Genomic DNA, 21,843 nt, shown 5'->3' on the forward strand with positions numbered 1-21,843 from the left:
ACAAGGCGCAGCTCACTAGCGCCAGGCATCTCGAGAACACATCTGCATATTAGTCAATGTAAGTCGTATTCTGTGGGACAGTTATCCTAGTGCTGTAACCTTTTGTAGCGTTGTGCACCTGTCTATTGAATTTCATACTAGTTCTGTTTTTGTATGTGTTGAGGGTTGGTCCCTGGTTATATACATACCTGTATAGTTAAATAAACTACGCATGGGTGGCTCTCCAGATTATGTTCCATTTCTGGTGGAAGCCTTACAGTGTTGCCAGTCAGTTTATTTCATTTACTGGAAGGAGTTCTGTATTAGAAAAGTGAAGAGTTGGCTGGAGTTGAATGAAGAGCAAAAATAAAATAATATTTTTAATTCAATAACAGGTGCCTTAACCACGCTTTTAAGATGGGGTGTCATATTTAAATGTTATGAATGGGTTAGCCCGTGAAAAGAGAGTCTGGGGTATATTTACTAAACTGCAAGTTTTTAGAAGTGAAGATGTTGCCCATAGCAACCAATCAGATTCTACTCAACATTCATCTAGCACATTCTAGAAGATAATAGGTAGAATCTGATTGGTTGCTATTGGCAACATCCCCACTTCTAAAAACCTGCACTTTAGTAAATATACCCCTCTGAGTCTGATTCTAGAAATAAAGGTATTGAGAGTTTTGTGTATAGGTTCTAAGACTTACTTTTCACATTCGAATTTAGAGCTCCTCCCCGACTATATAAGGTTTGCCAGTTACAGTAACTTTGTCTGCTGCTGCCCTGTAATGGTGTTCCTTTGATGCTATTCCTTAAGGTGCCCATACATGGTGCGATAAAGCAGCCAATCCGATGGATTGGTATGATTTGGCTGCTCTATTGTACCGTGTATGGGCATGATATCGGGCAGAGTGCACACCCGTGGGGTCGTACACCGCACCCCCAGATCCTACTGCAGGTTCAGTTGATCAGGGGATGCGATGTGCGGTCAAATGCAGCGCTATGCAGGTGGGGGAGCCAGCATATCGGGTGGTCGGCCACCCGATCGCACCGTGGGTGGGGACTGCCCGATATGTCGGAACCCCCGTTGCGTCGCACGGTGCATATCGAACCGTGTATGGCCAGTTTTAGAGTTAGGGCTGTCACCTTCTGAAAAGTTAAAATTGTACAAGCTGTTTAACAAATTAGGAACTGATGTATAAGAGAGTCACTATTATGAATACTACATTCATCCTACTGCTTCAAGACTATCACCTGTCACTGCCCATTAAAAAATGAGGTGCCAGGGACAACAGGGAGGCACAGTATTGTAGTAGGTGGCAATTTGCCATATAAATAGCTAGTAAAGTTTTGCTCTGTCTTTTTTTTTTTTCATCCTCACATTCTTTTTGTGAATGTCTAATACAATTGCCTTAAGCAGTTCCTCTATACCTTCACACAACTATGTGAAAAGAGAATCCTTGTCGTAAATCTTAAGGCCCTATTTAACAACGAGACATAACCCCTTTAATACATGCTAAAGGAGTTATGTCCTCCTTTTAATATTTAACAAATAGCGGTAAACTAAGAATAGCGCTGTTTGTCACTGTATTGATTATGCCATCTATAGATGGAGAGAGCAATATGGTCCCCATTGGGACCCAGCATCAGCCTTTCTGGCTTCAACAAAGACTTCCAGGCTATTCTGTGTCCCGCCAGGTGAAAGTGTCATGCGCATGCACACACTGATCTTTGAGGATGTTTATGACACAGTAGCCCATTGCTGGCAGCAGTAGGCTGTCAACAACAGAGCACAGTATGCCGCCGAGGAGGGTGGCATCACTGGACCTCGCCGGAGGGGCATACTTACCTACATTCTTGCTGTCCCCTCTGGGAGAGGACAGCCAGTCAGCACAGCAGGGGGGAGAAGAGGGGGTGTGGCATGGCATAGATGGAAGGTGCGTGGGGACGTGCTGGCATGATAGCGTCACTGTAGCCATGCCCCCGTTATACAATACATGCCCCCGCTATACAATACTGATATTAACGACATTGTAAAGTGGGAGGTGTGGCTACGATGATGTGATTTAGCACAAAACGTGCCATCAGCCGCCTGGCTGGAACACTTTACTTGGAGAAGTATGTGGTGCCAGACACTTGTATGCTTTTCTGGGCAACCAGTAGCAGCACACTTTTTTGGGAACCTCCCGGCCATTCCTGGGGGGTAGACAAGTATGCAGAGGGGAAAGTAATGTTGTATACCAGTGGCATATTCCAATACTAAACAAAATATGCAGATGGTAATAAAATTTGTTATTAATGTCATTCTTAGTCCTAAATCTCAGGCAATGGCATCATGAGGGGGAGCGGGCGCACCGCACCCGGGTGTCACCCTTGGAGGGGGTGACACCAAAATGCTGGCTCCTCTGCTGTGACAGGTGTCGGGTCCTGCAGTGTGACATTCTCCTGCAGCACCTGGCTCCTGTCATAGAAGAAGAGCTGACATTGCAGGCTGCCCAGTCTCTGGGGATGTTGGGCTGCCCCCAGAGTGATTTTGTCGGGATTCCCCCCAAGGTTACGCCCCTTTTATTTAGGCCATGCTCCTTTTTGGGCGGACGCACCTTCAGCGTGCAGGGGGTATCCAGAGTGTACAATGGGTGTCCCCAGTCCCGGTGACGCTTCAGATCTCAGGGAATTTTTCTTGAGATGGTACCCAACCTTCTTCTCTTCCAAACAAATAGGGATTCTCAGAGAAGCATTAAAGATAATGGGCCAAATGTAATAGGGTGAGAGTTTAGAAAATGTGAAAGGTTAGCAGTAAACTCTGACATTTTTTTGAGTTTTATCTTCAAAATGGGAAAACTTTTAGAAGAGTTTTTAGATCGTGAGAGTTTTTTGAGTCTGAAAAACATGTGAGTTTGCTCTGTTGCTTTGTTCTCAGACTCTATTACATTGGCCGCGTTTAAAAAGTGTGAGAAAACTCTCACATTTTCTAAACTCTCACTCTATTACATTTGGCCCATTATGTTAAAGAAAACTTAAAAAATAGCAAAAAGTACAGTAAAATTATATTTTAATGGTATACTGTCTATAAATATACCATAAGTAATGCAGAATGTTACTTTCTGATATAAGTTCCATTATAATGGCAATAATTAAAGTAATGTTATATATTTCTTTTAGCTGGCTAAATGCAAAAAATTTATTCTGTATTCTTTCAGGTAAGTACTTGGTTTTCCAAATCTCCAGAGTATTAATTCCACAAATATAGCTTTCTCACAAAAACAGGGTACATAAACATTTCCAGTTATGACAAGTCTACTAACTGCGCCATACAGTACACAAATGTAAATAGTAATAGTTATTTCTTCAAATAAATCATAGTATAGATTTAGTATTATTTAAACCATTGGATTGTAGATCTTGTTTTTTATGTTATATTATACCCTCAGCCTGCACACTATAAGTACATTAAAGTAATTCTACACGTTTGAAAAAAAAATTCTTTGTTCAAGAAATTGCTCTTTGAGGCGTGAATGCATTTATCCTTTTAAATGAACACAAAGGTTCTAAAAATGCAATGTGCAATTATTTTTGCTTTTGTTCATGTAAATGACTCTTTCTATATGGTCCCTGGTTTCGGCTTTGTGTCTAGTAAAATAAATATGCATTTTCATTAGTATAACATCAAATAAATGAGTGTTGCACAACTTGACAATTGTGTGCTTCCAGCAACTGTACATATCCCAGAGGTAGCACTGCTGCTAGCAGTTGTTTATCTTTATGTGGCACTGTACAAGTTAATATCATTTTCTCTGTTTGTTTTAGCTGATGTCGATATGTGTTTTGGGAGTTTCCGCATGGATGAGAGACTACATAAATAATGTACTTATGCTGACTGCTGAAACAAGGTAAGCAGTGGCTAATTATAAGTAGAGGAATAATCAAAGGAAAGAATCTAAATACTACAACAATTTAGATGCTGAGGGGGAACCTTCATCTTTTCTTTTATGTAATATATTGAATAGTTTAGTTCAGGCAGTTTCAGCTTGACGCATTTCATGCTTAGCTTAAACCAGTTTTATACTGCAGTTGCAAATTGCACTGTGACGGTCCACTTCTTTTGTTCATCTCCCGCCATCCGTGCAGTTGAAAATTGTTTTCTGTTTACTTTTCCAACATTTGTAACATGAAGACTAATTGAGTGTATCTAATTGCAGTTTTTAAAACATACATCTAACCTTAAGATATTCCATTTACTGCCATAGGAAAATAACAAGTGCACATAGTAATATTGGATTTGCATGTGTAATATAGTTATTGGAGAACTGCAAACATAAAAGTTAGTTACCGTTACTTCTTCACTGATTATATAGGAGGCTCCTGTAGAGTTGGACATACTTTTATTTGAATAAGATATTGTGATGTATTGTACAGAAAAGTGTACAATACATCTGTATACAGATTTCAATGCATCTTATACTTATGACCAGTGGCGGCTCCTGAGGTGGGGTGCAGTCCAAAATTCAAATAGGGGAGCCACACCAACTGCCACGCCATCGCTGACAAACATTGCAAGCCGGGGACTCACTGGCAGTTGGTGTGGCTCCCTATTTGAATTTTGGACTGTGCTGCAGCCTCACCCCAGGAGCCGCCACTGCTTATGACTTCTTGCATCCGGAGCGGTGTAACAGAAGTTAAAAGAAGAGTAACCAAAGTAAGGGCGTGTTCATGTGATGGTGACTCAAGTAGACCTGTATGCAGACACATAGACTTGTCATCAGATATACCTCTTGTGGGTGCTGGAGGATTGGTGCAATGAGATACATTGTTAATGATGATGACATTGGCTAGCAGTTCCAGATTGCGGATTGACTCTTTTAGCTGATACAGCAGCAATACTAAAGGCCCCCATACACGGAAGCAACAGGGGATCCGTCGTCCCACATATCGGGTGGTCTGTACACATTGTGCGATCAGGTAGCCGACCGCCCGATATGCCAGCTCACCCCTCCCTTACCCGCATAGCAATCCATGAGATCGCACATCGCATTCCCTGATCAATTGGTCCTGCAGAAAGATCAGGGGGTGCGATGTACGACCCCACGGGAGCACGCTTGGCCCGACATCAGGGCCATACACTGTACGATATAGCAGGCAATTTGCACCAATCAGTTGGATCACCTGCTTTATCGCCCCCTGTGTGTGTGGGCCTTAATGATTAAAGTTTTGCTGCATGAAGTCGTGGCTGTCTGCTCACATTACTTAATTGATATTTCCATTTGGAATGTGACAGGAAAAAAACTGATTATTTGTATTTAAGTTTTAATTGTATTTTGTTTTTTTTTGTTAAGACAAGACACTATTCAAATTATGTGTATGAGACATCATTATTAAATAATTATATTGTGTATAAATAGGGTATTTATTACACAATTCTGCGAAGCCACATCTATACATTATCTCTACACTATAATGGTGTGCAAGTATACACTTGTTATTCCTTAAGTAAACCTGGCTCATATGCAGGGGCTGGCTGGCAACTTTTAGCCTGGGGGGCAAATGCATGCAGGCGGCCCTGGCAGAGGAGTAGCATGTAGCCAGTGTGCCCGAACAATGTGCGTGCTACGGCGCCCCCCCCCTTTGTAGTGCCCCCAGTAGTAGTAGCCCCTCCCTTTGTAGTGCCCCTAGTAGTAGTAGTCCCCCCCTTTGTAGTGCCCCCAGTAGTAGTCTCCCCCCTTTGTAGTGCCCCCAGTAGTAGTAGTCCCCCCCTTGTAGTGCCCCCAGTAGTAGTCCCCCCCTTGTAGTGTCCCCAATAGTAGTAGTCCCCAGTAGTAGTAGTCCCCCACCCCCCTTGTAGTGCCCCCAGTAGTAGTAGTAGTCCCCTTGTAGTGCCCCAAGTATTAGTAGTCCCCAGTAGTAGTAGTCCCCTCCCCCTTGTAGTGCCCCCAGTAGTAGTAGTCCCCACTTGTAGTGCCCCCAGTAGTAGTAGTCCCCTACTTGTAGTGCCCCCAGTAGTAGTAGTCCCCAGTAGTAGTAGTCCACCATCCCCCTTGTAGTGCCCCCAGTAGTAGTCCCCCCCTTTGTAGTGCCCCCAGTAGTGCCAGACCCCACCCCCAGTAGACACACGTAATATAAAAAACAAACAAAAAAAAAACACTTACCTGAATCCCCGCTCCCGCCGTCGCCATCCGCTCCTCCGTCTGTCCTTCCCGAGACGGGCCGCTCTGCATTATGGGAGAGACGTCATATGACGCCATGACACCTCTCCCATTGCCCACTGCGGGAGCCGGAAGATGGAGCGGCTCCTGCAGTGGGCGCAGCAGCAGCTAATGAGAGTCTGACAGACTCTCATTGGCTGCTGATCAAACACACAGCTGCCGGAGCCGGCGGCTGTGTGTTTGTCACTTGTGTAGCGCTGACCGAACTCCATCCTCCGATCAGCGCTACACACGCGGTGCAGTCTGTGTCACAGTGACACAGACTGCACCGGCCCGCGGCCCGCATGACGCTGCGGCCCGGGGGCGTATGGCACCCTGCCCCCCGGCCCAGGCCGCCACTGCTCATATGCTAGTGTTGCATCTTAACATGCTTCCAACTGACCATATGCACGTATATTTGCTTATTCAAGCGTGCATCATTTCCTGCTTCAGTTCGAGATGCAAGTGAGCCTCATTATATGCAGTTTTCTAAATCAGTCCTGTACCTTTGAGTTTGAATGGATTCCTCGGCCAAGTGTGGGTAGTCCTTGTATGTCAGTTGAAGGCTATTACATTGTTTTTTTTTCTTAGTCTATCATTAGTTTACCTTTTTATTCTCTGTGTGTGCTGCCCTCAAGTCACCCTCACTTCTCTTTCGTATCTTATCTCTTTGTATGTGTTGTTTCCCCAGTTAGCTTCCTTTAGGCTAACAGTTCTCTCTCCTAATCTCTACTGTTGTTTTTGCAGTATGGCTCTTTGTTGTGCTTTGTTGCTTGTGTCATGGGGGCTTACTTGCTTACATTATTGTTATGACTTTTTTTTTATTGTAGTACAATGCAACTTTATATGAAAAATAAAAATATGATTTAGAACATTCATTGGCAATGTTCAGAGTTGTACTGTTCAAGTTGTTGTCTGGAAGAGATGACCACCATGGTAACAGTCTCCAAAGACAGCTTTACTAAATACAAGCGAATATTCAAAATGTATATTTTTTCATAATATATGAATAATGCTTAACTGAAGTGGTAAATATTTAGGTGACATTAACTGTGAGATGACATGACCTTTAGGCAAAAGAAGCATCCAGGCACACAGAGCTTTTCATTTAGTGCAAGTTCACCTATTTGTCCGCCTTGTGCATACTCGTACATAAGTCAATAAAACATTTCACTTATGCGAAGTAGCCCTGGAAAATCACTCTGCCATGCAATTGGAGATGTGCATGGGGACAAGAGTGACAGCATTACGTCACAATCCTACAACCACTTTCTTTAGTACCACTCTCTTTTTCTGATTTAAAATTAATTTTAATTTTTTTCCTAAAATTGGGACTATAATATATGTGTCACTTGGTTGTCTAATTGTTTATTTACGTTGTTCAGAATGCTCTTACATATTTTGCATTTATCAATGAGTTTTATCATACGCGACAATGTTTTAAAACTCATTGTATGATGATTATGGTGCTCCAGCCAATCAGCTCCTAACTGTCATCTGTTTGAAAAATGACAACTGGGAGCTAATTGGCTTGAGCACCATTTATCATATGCTAAAACTCATTGATAAATGAGGCCCTATAGTGAGCTGAGGAAATACAGAATGTAAGGGTGCATACACAACTGTACGATATCGGCCCGATTTGGCCGATTTAGCCAAATCATAATGACAAATCGGGCATATTGTGCAGTGTGCATGCCCAATTTGCGCATACTCGCGGTCGCATGCGATATCGTGCGATTGACTGTGCTGCACAGTCAATCATACGATATCGCATGTGAGCCTGTACAAGTTAATGAAGGACGGAACAGTGATTGTTCCGTCTTTCATTAAATCTTTCAAGTGTGTACCGGCAATCATGCGATGTCCAGAGTGAAGGCAAATCGCCCTGAACATCGGCATGATTGCCGGTCGTTTAGGTGTGTACCCTGCCTAAGTCTTCAGCATGTAGATAACTGCTCTGTGGCCTCTCCACTCAAAAACTCTGTTGCCCCACCAGATGTGCCTTTGCCACCCCTTGAATCTTATTTCAGTAATCTCCTTTTTGCCTGTTTTTGGATAGCTGGATATACTTATGCTAAAGGCGCATCTATGTCTTTATTAAACACCTAATTCATCAATTTATTCCCATCAGACAATTCTACAATACCATGTTCACATGTAAAAGGTATGCACTGATGGCATTTTCACAAAACAAGGTAGTTGCACATTTGTATGTTACTTTTTTGTGTGTAAAACAGGCTGGCAAATGAGTTTATTTGCAGAATTAGAGGGGTTCATTGACATTTATGACATTTTATTTATTTTTGAATACATTTGTTTTATTTTAATAATGAATACACATATTAATCCTTAATATGGTTTCAGGATGGAAGAAGCCGTTCTTCTCATCTACTTTCCAGTGTTCCATCCAGTGATGGTTGCTGTCTGTTGCTTCCTCATCATTGTGGGCATGCTGGGCTACTGTGGAACAGTGAAGAGCAACCTGTTACTCCTAGCATGGGTAAGTTTGATTTGGTTTCTTCACTAGGTATCTTACAACTATAGTGTTATAAATCAGGCTCTGAATCAATAATGAAGCCACTTCAGCATCTTTATCATCTCTGTATTGTACATCCTGAACTTATGTAACATATTCATATTCATGTGTTATTGGCCCCTGAAATGGCATTCTGCAAACATGTTCTAAAATGATAATAGTTGTTTTAAAATGATAATAGTTGTTAAAGTATATTTTCTGGAACTAAAACATTCTACACTATATTTTATTTGTTTTAAATTGTTGTTTGTAGATAAGTTGGATTTATGAATTTAATTACACAAATCTGACTGTATTAAAAAGACAGGAGCCTCGTATTACTACTATATTTAACAAGATATAAACAAACACTCAGAAATTAAACAGGATAATATCAGATTTTCAGTGTAATTACCTGATGACAGGACAAAGATGGACAAGTAACACCAAAAAAGGAAATCTATCCAAAGGTCTGCGCTCATTCTAAATCAAGGCTGGAACTCAGGCAAGCAAGAAAGTTGGCGCCTGTATGGGGACTTGCTTTCAGAAGCACCTAAGTGACTTCCACTGATAAAACTGCTTCTACACTTACAAACAGAAGTTCAGAAGAGTATTACCACAGAGAGCCTACATGGAAGACTTTCCAATCAATACAAGACTTTAATCTCCTATGCTGGGGACGTGCATTTTACCAAACAGCAAACATATTGAGAGACATAAAAGAGGATGAGAGAAGTACTTTGTTGTTAGACATCTCTCAACCTCAGGGGAGGGTCTGAACATGCTTTCGGACATTCAAAGTCAGATGGAGGACTTTGACAACTGCAACTCTTGTAAAAAACAGCATTTGTATGGTTAAGATATCTTTAGAATTAATAAAAACATCTAAGATCATGTAATGTGGACCTGTTTTTTTCCTAACATCAATAACATTATTTTCCAGTCAATTTTGACGACCTCACAATATTTTTTGCAGCGAGGTGATTGGCTAAATTAAGTAATAGAGCAGCGGCACAAGCACATGGCAGTTTAAAAAAATATTGCACATTTATAAAACATAGTGCCACTATAGTGGTAGACAGGATAGCAGCTTAATATACTAGACAATCCTATATAATGTTTTAATTAATCTAGAACTAGATAAGAGGCCCGTGGCCAGCACAGGTAAATGGAGGTGGAGTGGGTAGAGTATTTATGTAGTGGAAGCCAGGCAAAGCATTGATTGACTGATTACTAACAGTAATAACAATAAAGTAAATAGGAGACATGAAACAAACTATTAAAAACAAGCTTCCAAAATACCAATGACATTTGAAAATGGAAACTAAATCCAAACCGCAAATCACAGGCCTCAAGACAATACAAGCGATTCGAGGCAGAGTGGCAGCTTAGTCCAAGTCAATAGTTATTAATTATATGATTTTATGAGGAAACTGTCAATGCACCAGTAAAGTACAGTATTATACGCTGCCTGTCATCCACACACAGTAAAGGATAATAAGGAGGATGAGCTGGTGATTTGATGGCCATGCAAAATACAGGAGACTGTTAATGCTCCAGGAAAGTATAGTTTTATATGCTGCCTGTCAAACACACACAATAAAGGATGATACTACTCTGTATCTGTGGTGAAGTCTATAATTATGTGATTTTATAATATGATAATTATATGATTTAAAGATTCCGTGAAGATTATATGATTATACTCTGTATCTGTGGAGAAGCTGCAGGAAACAGGGCCTATATGCCTGGATGAGAAGATTGTAATGGCTGGTCTTGCAAGATACAGGAGACTGTCAATGTCCCACTAAAGTACTGTATTATACACTGCTTATCAAAGACACACATTCTTGGCAAAGCCCATAATGAAAAGTGGTGCCTAATGGAATTGTCCTGGGGCCTCCCAACCACTATTGTCTTGTATATTAAAAAAGACATGCACAATTTAACCAATCAAGCACTTCAACAACAGGGTCTGCCATTTTTGTGGCTGAAGTCATTAGATTGTTTGGGCCCCCCAAAATGAAAACATCTTGGTGGTTTAGGTAAACCAAGCTACCAGTGGACTTAAGGCTAACAGTGTTAATCATCACAGTAGAATATGTCATCATCACCCTTATCACTGTTGTTAATATCATCATCACACAATATTAGGTCATTCCCACGTGAATCCACCATTACAGTTACTGTTTGTAATTGGCAGCTAATGTTTCCTCCTCATTGAATTGTAGTTTATTTTGATGAACATCAATTTTCTCACTTTTTTTGGAAGTAGTCTTCTATGCTGATCCCTCACAAGATTCCCGGATGTGCTAAACAATCTTTCAGAGTACACTCTTGAGGGTGGGCAGCTTAAGTACATGAAAGCTAGTTTGTACAAGGGACTCCAATTTGCCTTTTTTTTCTCCCAGTATTCAATGGGACTGTGTAAGATGCTAATATATAAATTATCATTAGAGTAATCCTCCACCATTCTATTGATGTTTACTGTATCAGACTGAATCATGGCAGAAGTTTCACTATATGTGGGCAATAACTCTGGTGCACTAAGTTGACTCATCATCATCATCATCATGATCAGTGAGTCACTTGGAATAGTTACATTTTTTCCTGGCAGCAGCATTTGCAGGAGAATCTGAAGCAGAAAACATTTTGTCATGTGACACTTGAACTGACAACTTGCTTGCAAGGAGCTCTTTGCATCTCTTTAAGTCTGTGTCATTTGCAAAGAAAGACATTACATACCTAAACTTAAGATCAAGCAAGGTTGCCAAAATGTAGTGATCCAATTGCAAGATGTTGCAAACCCTATGGTCCTTGTGAAGCAAATATAGTACTAGATTATATAGAATTTACTAGTCCAGAATACTTAGTGGAATCACTTTGTTTCATCTCCTCATTCAGCTTCTCTAGCTGCTTTTCCAGTAGTTTAATTAAGGGTATGACATGACTCAGGCTGTTAGTGTCTGAACTCACTTCATTGGTTACAATTTAAAATGGTTTCAGTAGCTTGCTTAAAACTAAGAGTATTCTGTAGTGTGCTGCAGTAAGGTGGTAACTTATACCCCCTTTCCCTATCTCATGGCTTGATGTGTACATCATGATGTCTTGTTGCCTTTTCTACAGTTTCTGAAGCATACAAGGGTGGAATTCCATCTAGTTACTATCTCTTGCTTCAGTTGGGGGCATGGCAAATTATACTGTTCTTGCAGCTGCTGCAATTTTTGACATGTGGTTGCTGAAAGCCAAAAATTTTCAGAAATTTTACAGGCCATGGCCAGCATATCCTGCACGAACCTATCATTTAAAAAATTCTGAACCACCAAGTTTATTGTGTATGCAAAACATGGTACATGTTTAAATTGATCTTGATGTTATGCCCGTACAATGTTATTTGCATTATCAAAAATGACATATCCTGAGAAGAGCCTTAGCAGTGTAAGCCATTCTGCTATCACATCCCTGAGTTTGTCTAACAGATTGGCACCAGTATTTCTCTTAGTGAAGCCAGTGATGCAGAAAGCATTCCTATGAAATGAGTTGGCATTGTGTATTAGATACTGCTGCTGGTAAAGGCGATATATGCACCCAGTGGGCTGACACAGTAATGTAATCTTTAGTTTGACCAGTACCACTTGTCTACATATCTGTAGTTAAGTGGATATTCAGTACAATAACATTTTCTAGATAAAGAATAACATTTTTAACTTCCTGGTATAGGTGAGGAATTCTTCTGGTAAAATGGAATTGAAATGGAATATGGTAGCATCGACACAAGACCTTAGCTAACTGTCTAAAACTAGATGCATTGATGGTGGATGTTCGATGCAGATCTGATGCTAAAATAGCCCTCATGGCTTCAGTGATCTGCTGTGCAACAGGATGGCGGCTGTCATACTTGGTTCCTCTTGCAAATGATTGTTTCACAATCAATTGTTGTTTGATTTTATTAGTTATATTGGTTAACTTCTATAATGAAGATTCACCCCTAGCAGGAGCAAACCTAGCATTAACAGATTCTTCTTGGAAATCCTGGATAGGGGAGGAGTCAGTTTGACTTTGCAAATTGAATGCAGGAGGACTACCTCCTATCATTAATGACAAGGTTGATGATGAAGATGTTGGCAGTGGAGATTGCATGTGCTGGGATCTATCCATGCTGCTGGTAGCTGATGCTGGACTGCTTGTTATTATTTTACAGGATTTTCAGATTTTGAGAAATAATTTGCATGAAGAAGGTGTAAATGATGAAACAGGGAGGAAGTGTCTAGATGGTTAACGTTCTTACCTCTACTTACTTTGACCTCACAAATGGTACATATGCCTTGACAAATGTTGTCAGGATTTGAGAAAAAATGATTCCACATGGAATAGGTGGCATTTGAGCAGATGTGAGTGAATGAAACTCAGTGACCGAGACTAAAACCCCCCACCCAGGACTGCCACCCACGGAGGCTTTAATAAATGTGATTTTCCAAGACAAATACGTCAAAAAGGCTACTGGTGTGCTGCGGGCGGCCCATGCCCCCTGGAGTGACCGGGCCCGTGTAATCAGTACCCGACCCCCCGAGGTAGCATACTCAATTTTATGTCATCTTCACATTAGCAGAGGATTACAGTGTCAGAATCAGACATGTCAAACTCACACATAACACTTGTGGACACTCTTAGACTCTCCTTAGGAATCTGTGAAATTTGAGAACACACATTTCGTTCTTCAGCCTTAGTGGTATAAAGTGAGAGTTTTTAGAAGTGGAGATGTTGCCCATAGCAACCAGTCAGATTCTACTTAACATTTAACTTGCACATTCTAGAAGATAATAGCTAGAATCGGATTGGTTGCTATGGGCAACATCTCCACTTCTAAAACCTCTCACTTTAGTAAATTTACCCCTTAGTGTTCTTTTTATCACTAATTTGCCTGTTTTAAAGGTGACACATCTAGACTCAAAGCGAAAAAGGTGGTGCATGTAAGGATACAGAAGACGCCTGATTGTGTTTTGCACTGGCTTTCTCAATAGACCTTTTAGTGCATGAAAGAGCAGTAGCAGGACCATCACTCACAAATAAAGGCAATGGTCTGAGCCTTTAATTGCCACTGCGTGTGGTGTATGGCAGGTTGGCAATTTTATGTTTTTCTGCAGTAAATTTTCCCTTTATAGCTAAAGGAGAAGTTTTCAATATGGTTGTGAAATACTCTTTAGATTTGAAAAAGTATTATGACTGCCAACACTAGTTGTGGGTTGCTCTTGCTATTCTATTACATGTACAAGTCCACTTTTTCTTTAACAGCACTGGATTGCAGCCAGTGCTACTAGTGTCTGACCTGGGGAACCAAGAGGGGGTGGGTACACTTTACCTCGGACCAGGCTTTTTGGTGGGGCCTGGCAAGGGTCCGGGTCCTGCAGCCCACCCGCACTCGCTGCCTCCACAACAGGAAGCAGTACTTTGAGCATGGAGAGAGAAGAGACTCATTGTGTTAGGCTAGATAGAGAGAGAGGCAGATGCAGCAGCAGTGAGTCCTCTCTCCTTTTGTGATGTGCGCCTCCCTGTGCACCTTGTACATCCGTGATCATAGTATTTTCATAAGGAGGGGTTATGGCCGCAACTCCCCAATTTGATCACTCCCCTCCCAGTTCCGGGGCCCGGCAGAGCTGTTGGCAGCCCATAGTGGCCTGTTTTTTTAGCATTGCTACAGCCCACAGTACAACAACCTCTTCTTCTATTCTCCTGTGTGCAATAGTGTCTGATCACAAGGGAGGGACTCATATGCAATCCAAAACACGTGAGATCCGACATTTCCGGTAAAATTTAATTTTGCTTTGTTTTGAGAATACAAACTTGGTGGGAAGACTCACATTGGGACTCGTTTCCACTCGTATCCAGTAGTGCCTCCTGCCCTTTTGCATGAGGGGTGCTACCACTGCTGGTCCAGCCGGCCAAGTCCCGGGTCTGCGAAATGGATCTGGCACATGCACAAGAGCGCCAGTGGCTCAGTGCATGCACATAACATGGGCTACTAGGGACTGCATCCACTAGAAGCCAGTCTCTGCTAATCGCAGTCTGGACTGGTTGTCCCGGGGGAGAAAAAACCTTCCCCTGGGGCTGCCTGTCCTGTCTGTGACTGGCAGGTTGCAGTTCCAATGGGAAGCCACTGCTATTCACAGTGTAGCCAGTACAGTCACAGACTGCAACTGGCTCACTGAAGTGGTGGATTTTACTGGGGAGGCTGCAGCCCCTTGGTAAAATCCACCACTGCTCATATCCCCCAAGTTCTTGTATGTACCACACATCTCTACTTTAATTTACTACCAATTTAGGACCACACTCTTAATTTATTTGTTTACAGTTTTCTATATAGCTCACACAGTAAGTGGCTCTTCACGGAGAGTATTTACTCATACAAATCAACCTATGGCCAAGTGGAGCTTACAATCTATGTTTCCTACTACACAGACACATGTATACACTGTTATTTACTGTATTTGTTCATTTATTTATTTTTGTTAGAAGCCAATTAACCTTCCCATATGTTTTGGATTGTGGGAGTAAACTAAAGCTCTTGGAAGAAACCCATGCCAGTTTTTTACATTTCTTAGTTTACCTGACTTACTGGCCACAAACTTAGACTGTAAAACTGTTTTGCTATACAATTAGGTATTTTCATGTGTTATTTAAGATTCTAGATCTTCTTTTTTTTAAAAAAATTGGTAGGGAAATTTTGTTTTTTGGAGGTCGAATCCTTGGCAGAAAATAACATAGATGTCTGTCTCTGGCCAACTAACAGCCCAGATGCAAATCCAGTAAGAATCTTTGGGCAATTGTGAAAGAAAAAACTCAATAAGAAGATGATCAGCTCCAAGACTGGCCTCATAGAAAAACATATCTGAGTATGGCATAGGGATGAAGACATCAAGAGAAACTGTGAAAATCTAATGACATATGACATATGAAAATTATTATAAACAACAAAGGCTATCTTACAAGTATTAATAGTTTTAAACATTGTGTCAATAAAAGTTTTATAGAAAAAGGTTGACTGCTTTAAATTCCTTGTTTGAGTCTAATAATTTGCACAACTCTGTATTTAAAGTTAGAAGATTAGACATCTGGACTATCCTTATTATGTCACATAGCAGTTGTGTAATTGAAGCTTTTTATCACATTGGTCAGTGTGCATCTAGTAAGCCATTTCTTTTCACAGAAGCGCAAATGAAAGGAGAAGTTTGCTTTCCTTAATAAGCATACAAATGAAACCAGATATCTAGGACCTTATGCTGGGTACACACTGACAGATATATTGGCTGATCAATTGATCGGCCAATATATCTGCTGCACGTCGGCCAGTGTGTACTAAGTCCTAAGTCCTCCCCGGGAGCCCCTAACCTAACCCTCCCCCCCGCAGCTGTCCGCGCCCGGCGCACCTTTGATCGGTATGCAGGGTGTCGGGTTCCCGGCGTAGGTAAAATGACAGGCGTCGGGATCTCCACACCTGTCATTAGACCCCTGCCGGGATTAAATGGTCAGGAAGCCGGCGGTTGGCATTTCGACCATCGGCTTCCTGACTGCATCCCCTATAATGATCTAACCAGGGGGCCCATACTGTGGAAAATGTATATGGTGTGCTAGAAACTATACAGTAGATATACTCCATTCTATAAACAAACCACACTTTCTCTACTTTAAAGGCAAGGGTCAGGAGAACCGGTTACTTTTTAGATTAGGAAATTTGACATGTTGCATTTAGTATGCACCAAATCAAACACTGAGTATGCTTGGGGTGTGTCAGGGAAAGGCAAAGGAAGGAGAGAGTAAGAAGGTCTATGAGGGAAGTGAGTCTGAGTTATATGTGAGAAAAAGTGATGTACATTTCACCCAATAGGTGCAATTTTTAGACAATCCGAATTTCTGTGACACAGTGTGCTTTCCTACCCACAATCATGCCAGCATAAGGGCGATACTGCTAGTAAGGACCAGATATCATCTGAGCAATATCATAGCTGAGTTTTTATGGATGTGCAAGCAAGATGAAGAGGTGATCATGTTGGATCTAATATGGCACCAGGTCTCGGGGTCGAGGGTATCCGCCATGCCTTTCTCCCAGGCCAGTTCGTGATTTCTTAGAAGACATAAGCAGTTCTTCAAAAATATGAATTTGATGTGCCCCATTGGTACAATAATAAAAATGAAAAAAAAAAAAGACAAAGAAAACAAAAAAATAAAACTAAAGTCCAGGTGGCAACTCTAATATTATAACAAAACAGTACAATACGGTCAGAGGTGAACAAACCTGTTCGCTACATGATGTAGCAAGCTCTCCATCTCGTCGTTCATCTAAAAGAATCATGTTCCATCTGCAGATATATTAATTATATAAAAACAAATTTGAGCATTCTGAGATCTATTGCTATTCATTATGCAGATGGTGTGAAATGTTAATGAACTACCAATAATCTTACTTGCCAAAGAGGTGGGTTTTATATATTCATCTGTTCAGTATTTTACAGCCAATATGGGCAAGATAACATTTGGGAACCAGAGATTTACTTTATTGTTAAACAGCTCCATAGGCATGTAAGAGATGTGACAGCACAATGTTTTTAATTGTGGGGCCTGTAACAGGCATAAGAGTCTGTTTGCTTGGTTACATCTGTGAGTGCAGATTTATTCACAAATCAAACTGTTTTTACTATTATAAATATCTAACAAATGATAACCTCTTTAAAATATGAGACTGGCAGTCTGTGTTGAACCAAAACAATTTATAGCTAAACCAGCTGGACTTCTATGAAGTGCAGTATCAGAATGGGAAGGGAAGGTCGGTAACAGCAAAGCAGGCAAATGCTGACATTAGTGTCAAAAGAGATAACATAGATATTTTAAATAGTTTACATAAAGTTTAATGTAGTTGCTTGGTAATCATGGAGAAAGGCAAACTGTGTTTCAGAGAGATTATCTGTAGTTTAAGATTTGGCAAATATCCTGTAGAACTGAGATTAGGCAGCTGTGTATAGGCTTCCTACACTGGGCTTTACTGACCTTTACCCAGACGCATCATTAAATTAATTTATTGTGTGCAGATAAGAACTAATTTATACTCTGTGTTATCTGGCTTCCTTTCTCCTCAAAGAATGAACAGTGAGCCTTTCTTATTGTTGTAATACAGATAACCGATCCTACATGTACTGTATGTGTTCATTGATGTGCTTTAGATACATTATTGCTAAAATATCAGCAAGCTTATTAATAGACTGCTTACAATTGTTTCTTTATGTATGATACAATGTTGTTTTAATGTGACTAATGCATTATAAAGTCGCTGATTTGTAATATGTTTTAATTAATTAATTGTTATTGTGCTGCTTTTTCATGTTAATTCAGTGTGCTTGGGCCAGGTGTGTTGGAATGCTAGAACTAAGCAGTAATGCAATGATTACAACCATTTTGTATAATTGGACTATATTACATTATTTTGTGCCGCAGATGTGTGCCTCTAGGCCAAATATATTTTATATGTACAGCAGCATGCAAAAGATAATAGTATTTAAATATATAATTAATACAAATAAATATTTCTTGTAATCATGTTAAAGTAAAATTACAGTATCCACACTATGCATAGCTTTATTACAAAATATTGCTGTTGAGGTCTAGTATTTTGGATTCACTCTCATCATTTGTCTACACTTAAGCTGGCCACACACTAGACAAACTTACATCCAACCATCCAACTAGTTAATTGGTTGGAATGAAAATCTGGTAAGGTATGAAAGCAAATGACAATCAGCAATTTGCTCCCAAACGCCGGAAAATGGACTAAAAACTGTTGTTTGAACAAATTGTTTTGATCAAACATTTAACAAACTTTGTCTGACGACCATTTTCATCTGTTTTCTGGCATTTATGAGCAAATTGCTGATCACCACTTACTCCCATACGTTACCAGATTTTCATTCCAACCAATCAACTAGTTGGCTGGTTGTATGAAAGTTGGTCAAATGTGTGGCCAGCTTAAGGCCCTGATTTGTCTTTGTTATCACTCGTTACTAATATTAAATGGTGCTTAACCAGTCAGCTCCTAACTGTCATTTTTCAAACACATGACCTAAAGACCCCCATACATCAGCAATCAGAAAACCACAATTGAATGATTTGACGATTTGTAGCCCGATTTAATGATTTCACAATTGAGCAATCTGCACCCATACATTTCAGATCTTTTTCAGTGGTTTGCAGATATTTTTCAGGAAAGACAGATCTGCCAATCTTGAAAGGCTCATCATTTTACTAGTAACAGTCGGCAAATTGGCTGATCATTACCATATACTAGCAATCTACAGCCCTGATTGGTCGGTGAAATCCAACATGTTGGACAACCTGATTTGGTGATTCTGATCACTTTTTGATAGCAAACATCAACTGGGGAAGCAAATTCACGATTTATTGGGACAATCATCACCAAATTGCCCCAATCCATCTCAGTTGTATGGGGTACCAGCCAATCAGCTCCTAACTGTCAGCCTGTGACATTACAGTTAGGAGCTGATTGGTTGGTACCTTATTGCCGTTCAGTTTTCTCCATCCAAGGCTTAGAAAATAGACCTCTATGTAATAGAGGTACTCTTAGTGTATAAATACCTCTTGTTTTAAAATCTGCAATACGATGTGAGGTGAGGTGGTAAGGACTGTTTCCCTGTCCTGGGCTTTTAGGTGCCATGCTGCAATTTCCCATAGATGGTCTACTCTGCACGGTATGTAGTCGGCATCCTTGTGAGCGGGATGCTAACAGTCTAAATACCAGCACCGAAATCTTGACAGCCTCAGGATCCTGGCACCAGTCTCCCGACTGGCGGCATCCTGAAGGTATCGGTAGTTAGGTGAGGGTTAGGGTGCAGGGTTATGGTTAGGCACTAGGGTGTGCATTAGGGTTAGGTTTAGGGTGCAGGGAGGAGGAGGTTAGATTTAGGCACTAAGGAGAGGTTAGGTTTGGGCATCGGGGAGGGAGTGTTAGGTTTAGGGTAGGGGTTAGTGCTAGCGTACTTACCTATGGGTGTCAGGATTCTGACTGTCTGGATGCCGCTGTCGGTATTCTGTCCAGCTGCATCCCAACCACCTGCAATCCATACCCAACCTGCCTGCACAACTCATGGATCCTATGAGGCATTTGGCTGCATCAGCATCTCCATGTCATTACAGTGGCATCCCTTTAGTTATGTTGACATGTGTCTCAGTTACCTTACAATTAGTTTCCTTAAATAATTAGCAAAAATTGGTAATAATAAACAACTTCTTTCTGTCACAGTCCTCTGATTTCACTTTCACTTATTTCCCTGTAAATGTATGAGTACTATCCTATTTTCTATTACATTACAGTGCAGATCCTCTAAGTATCCCTGATCAGTCTCAGTTGTCACCAGTGGCGGAACTTGTGAGTTGTGGTCCCAGGTGCAAAAATTAGTTTTGGGCCCCCTTCCTCCAAGTTCAAAGTGCAGTGGGTGATGGTAGAGGGTAACAGGGAGAGGCAAGAGGTAGACAAACAGAGGCAAGAAGGTGACAAGGAGAAGGTGACAGGGAGAAGCAGTGGGTGACAAGGAGAATAACAGGCAGTGGGTGACAGGGAAAGGGAAGAGGCAGTGGGTGATAAGGAGAGGGTGATAGGCAGAGGAGTAGCGTGGAACCATGGCACCCAGAGAAAGTGCATGTTATAGCGCCCCTTCCTGTACTGAACTGTGCCAGTGGGGTATGGCCAGACTGTAGGGCAGGGATGGGGAAGCTCAGGCCCGGGGGCCCCCAGAATCATTTGGTCTGGCCCTCTGAGCTTTTTTCTGTTTGCCTCATATGGATAGAAGGGTAACCTACAATGACACCCTGCAGCCAGAATCTATGCAGCAGTGCCAACTGGAGCGTCCTTAGAATGCTTCAAACGATCACACCACTACCCTTACAGCTCCCCGGAGTATCCACAGGATGCTCCAAGCATGGCTGTAATTACTGGTGATTGTGGCGCTGTCTCAGTGTGACATCACACAGTAGGGGCATGGCCTGCACCAGGCCATCAAATAATGTTATATATATCAAAATGGCCCTCGGCAGAAAATAGGTTCCCCACCCCTGCTGTAGGGGAATACTGAAGTGAAGAGAAAAACAGCAAACAGTGGCAGTATTGCGCTGGGCGTAGAGGTCTAATTTGGGGAATAGAATGCTTCAGTGATCTGACATTAAGGAATAGCTCCTTTGGCACTGCTTTATTTATGTATAGCATCTAGGATCTGATTTTTATCTCCTTTGAATCATTGTTATTAGCCAATAGAGGAGTTTGTATTATATATTCTGATCATTTAACGTAAATTGACAGAATACATGTGCTAGAGTGAGATTCCACAGGGTGCATAGCTTATTACTGCAGTTACTGCCCAAGCAGCTTTCACTGGTGTGAAGCTCCCTTCTTAGCTATGCTCCTACTTTGCACATTTACATTGCACCTATATTGATGTGAGTACTACTAATCATGTTCTGTCTACCACCATTATTATTATTTCAGGTCTCCTAATATTTTTTAAAAGACCTTTCAAATAACACTGTGTAGTCATGCCTGGGAACACCACCATTACTTTAAATAGCAAAGCAGTTACTTTTTTTAAACTCATACCTTATAATTGAAGTTTAGGATTTTACCTCAGATGTATTACTATTAAGTCCATTGAAGCACAATGAATGAATGAATAAGGAGAGAAGGAGGGAGGGGATCAAACAGGAGAGGGGAGAGGAAAGTGCTGATCAGAGAGGGGAGATGATAGAGGCCAATATGAAAGGAGTGGGGAGGGGCAAAGGGCCAATCAGAGAGGGCCAGTGACAGAAGCCAATAAAAAAAGGAGAGGAGAGTGCTGATGACAGAAGCCAATAAAAAAGGAGTGAACAGGGGCAAAGAGCCAATCTCAGGGTTGAGAGGGGAGGGAATTAAAGGGGTGAGAAGTGAATCTAATCAATCTAACGGGATAGGGGAGATGATCACAGAAGATGATCACAGAGGAGGGAGGGCCAGAGGGGAGGTCATCTGGGCTGCTTGAGGGAGCATGAAATGTAGAAACGGGTCTCAGATTCATAACTTATTTAGGAAATAGAGCAAACAAACCGAAATAAAAATAACAGGTGGCCATCACACTGTGC

General features: G+C 41.3%; 1 protein-coding gene across 1 annotated transcript in view; it reads left to right on the top strand.

Moving 5' to 3' along the window:
* The window catches only part of TSPAN12 (tetraspanin 12), a 179,599-nt gene that overhangs the window by 58,912 nt on the left and 98,844 nt on the right, over positions 1-21,843 (top strand). The window contains exons 3-4 of the mRNA XM_088456145.1: positions 3,787-3,869; positions 8,526-8,661. Of these exons, the coding sequence (XP_088312271.1) occupies positions 3,787-3,869; positions 8,526-8,661 (219 nt within the window). The remainder of the gene's footprint in view (positions 1-3,786; positions 3,870-8,525; positions 8,662-21,843) is intronic.

This window comes from Taudactylus pleione, unplaced genomic scaffold, assembly GCF_031769625.1.
Source record: "Taudactylus pleione unplaced genomic scaffold, aTauple2 ptg000041l, whole genome shotgun sequence".
Classification (NCBI taxonomy): domain Eukaryota; kingdom Metazoa; phylum Chordata; class Amphibia; order Anura; family Myobatrachidae; genus Taudactylus; species Taudactylus pleione.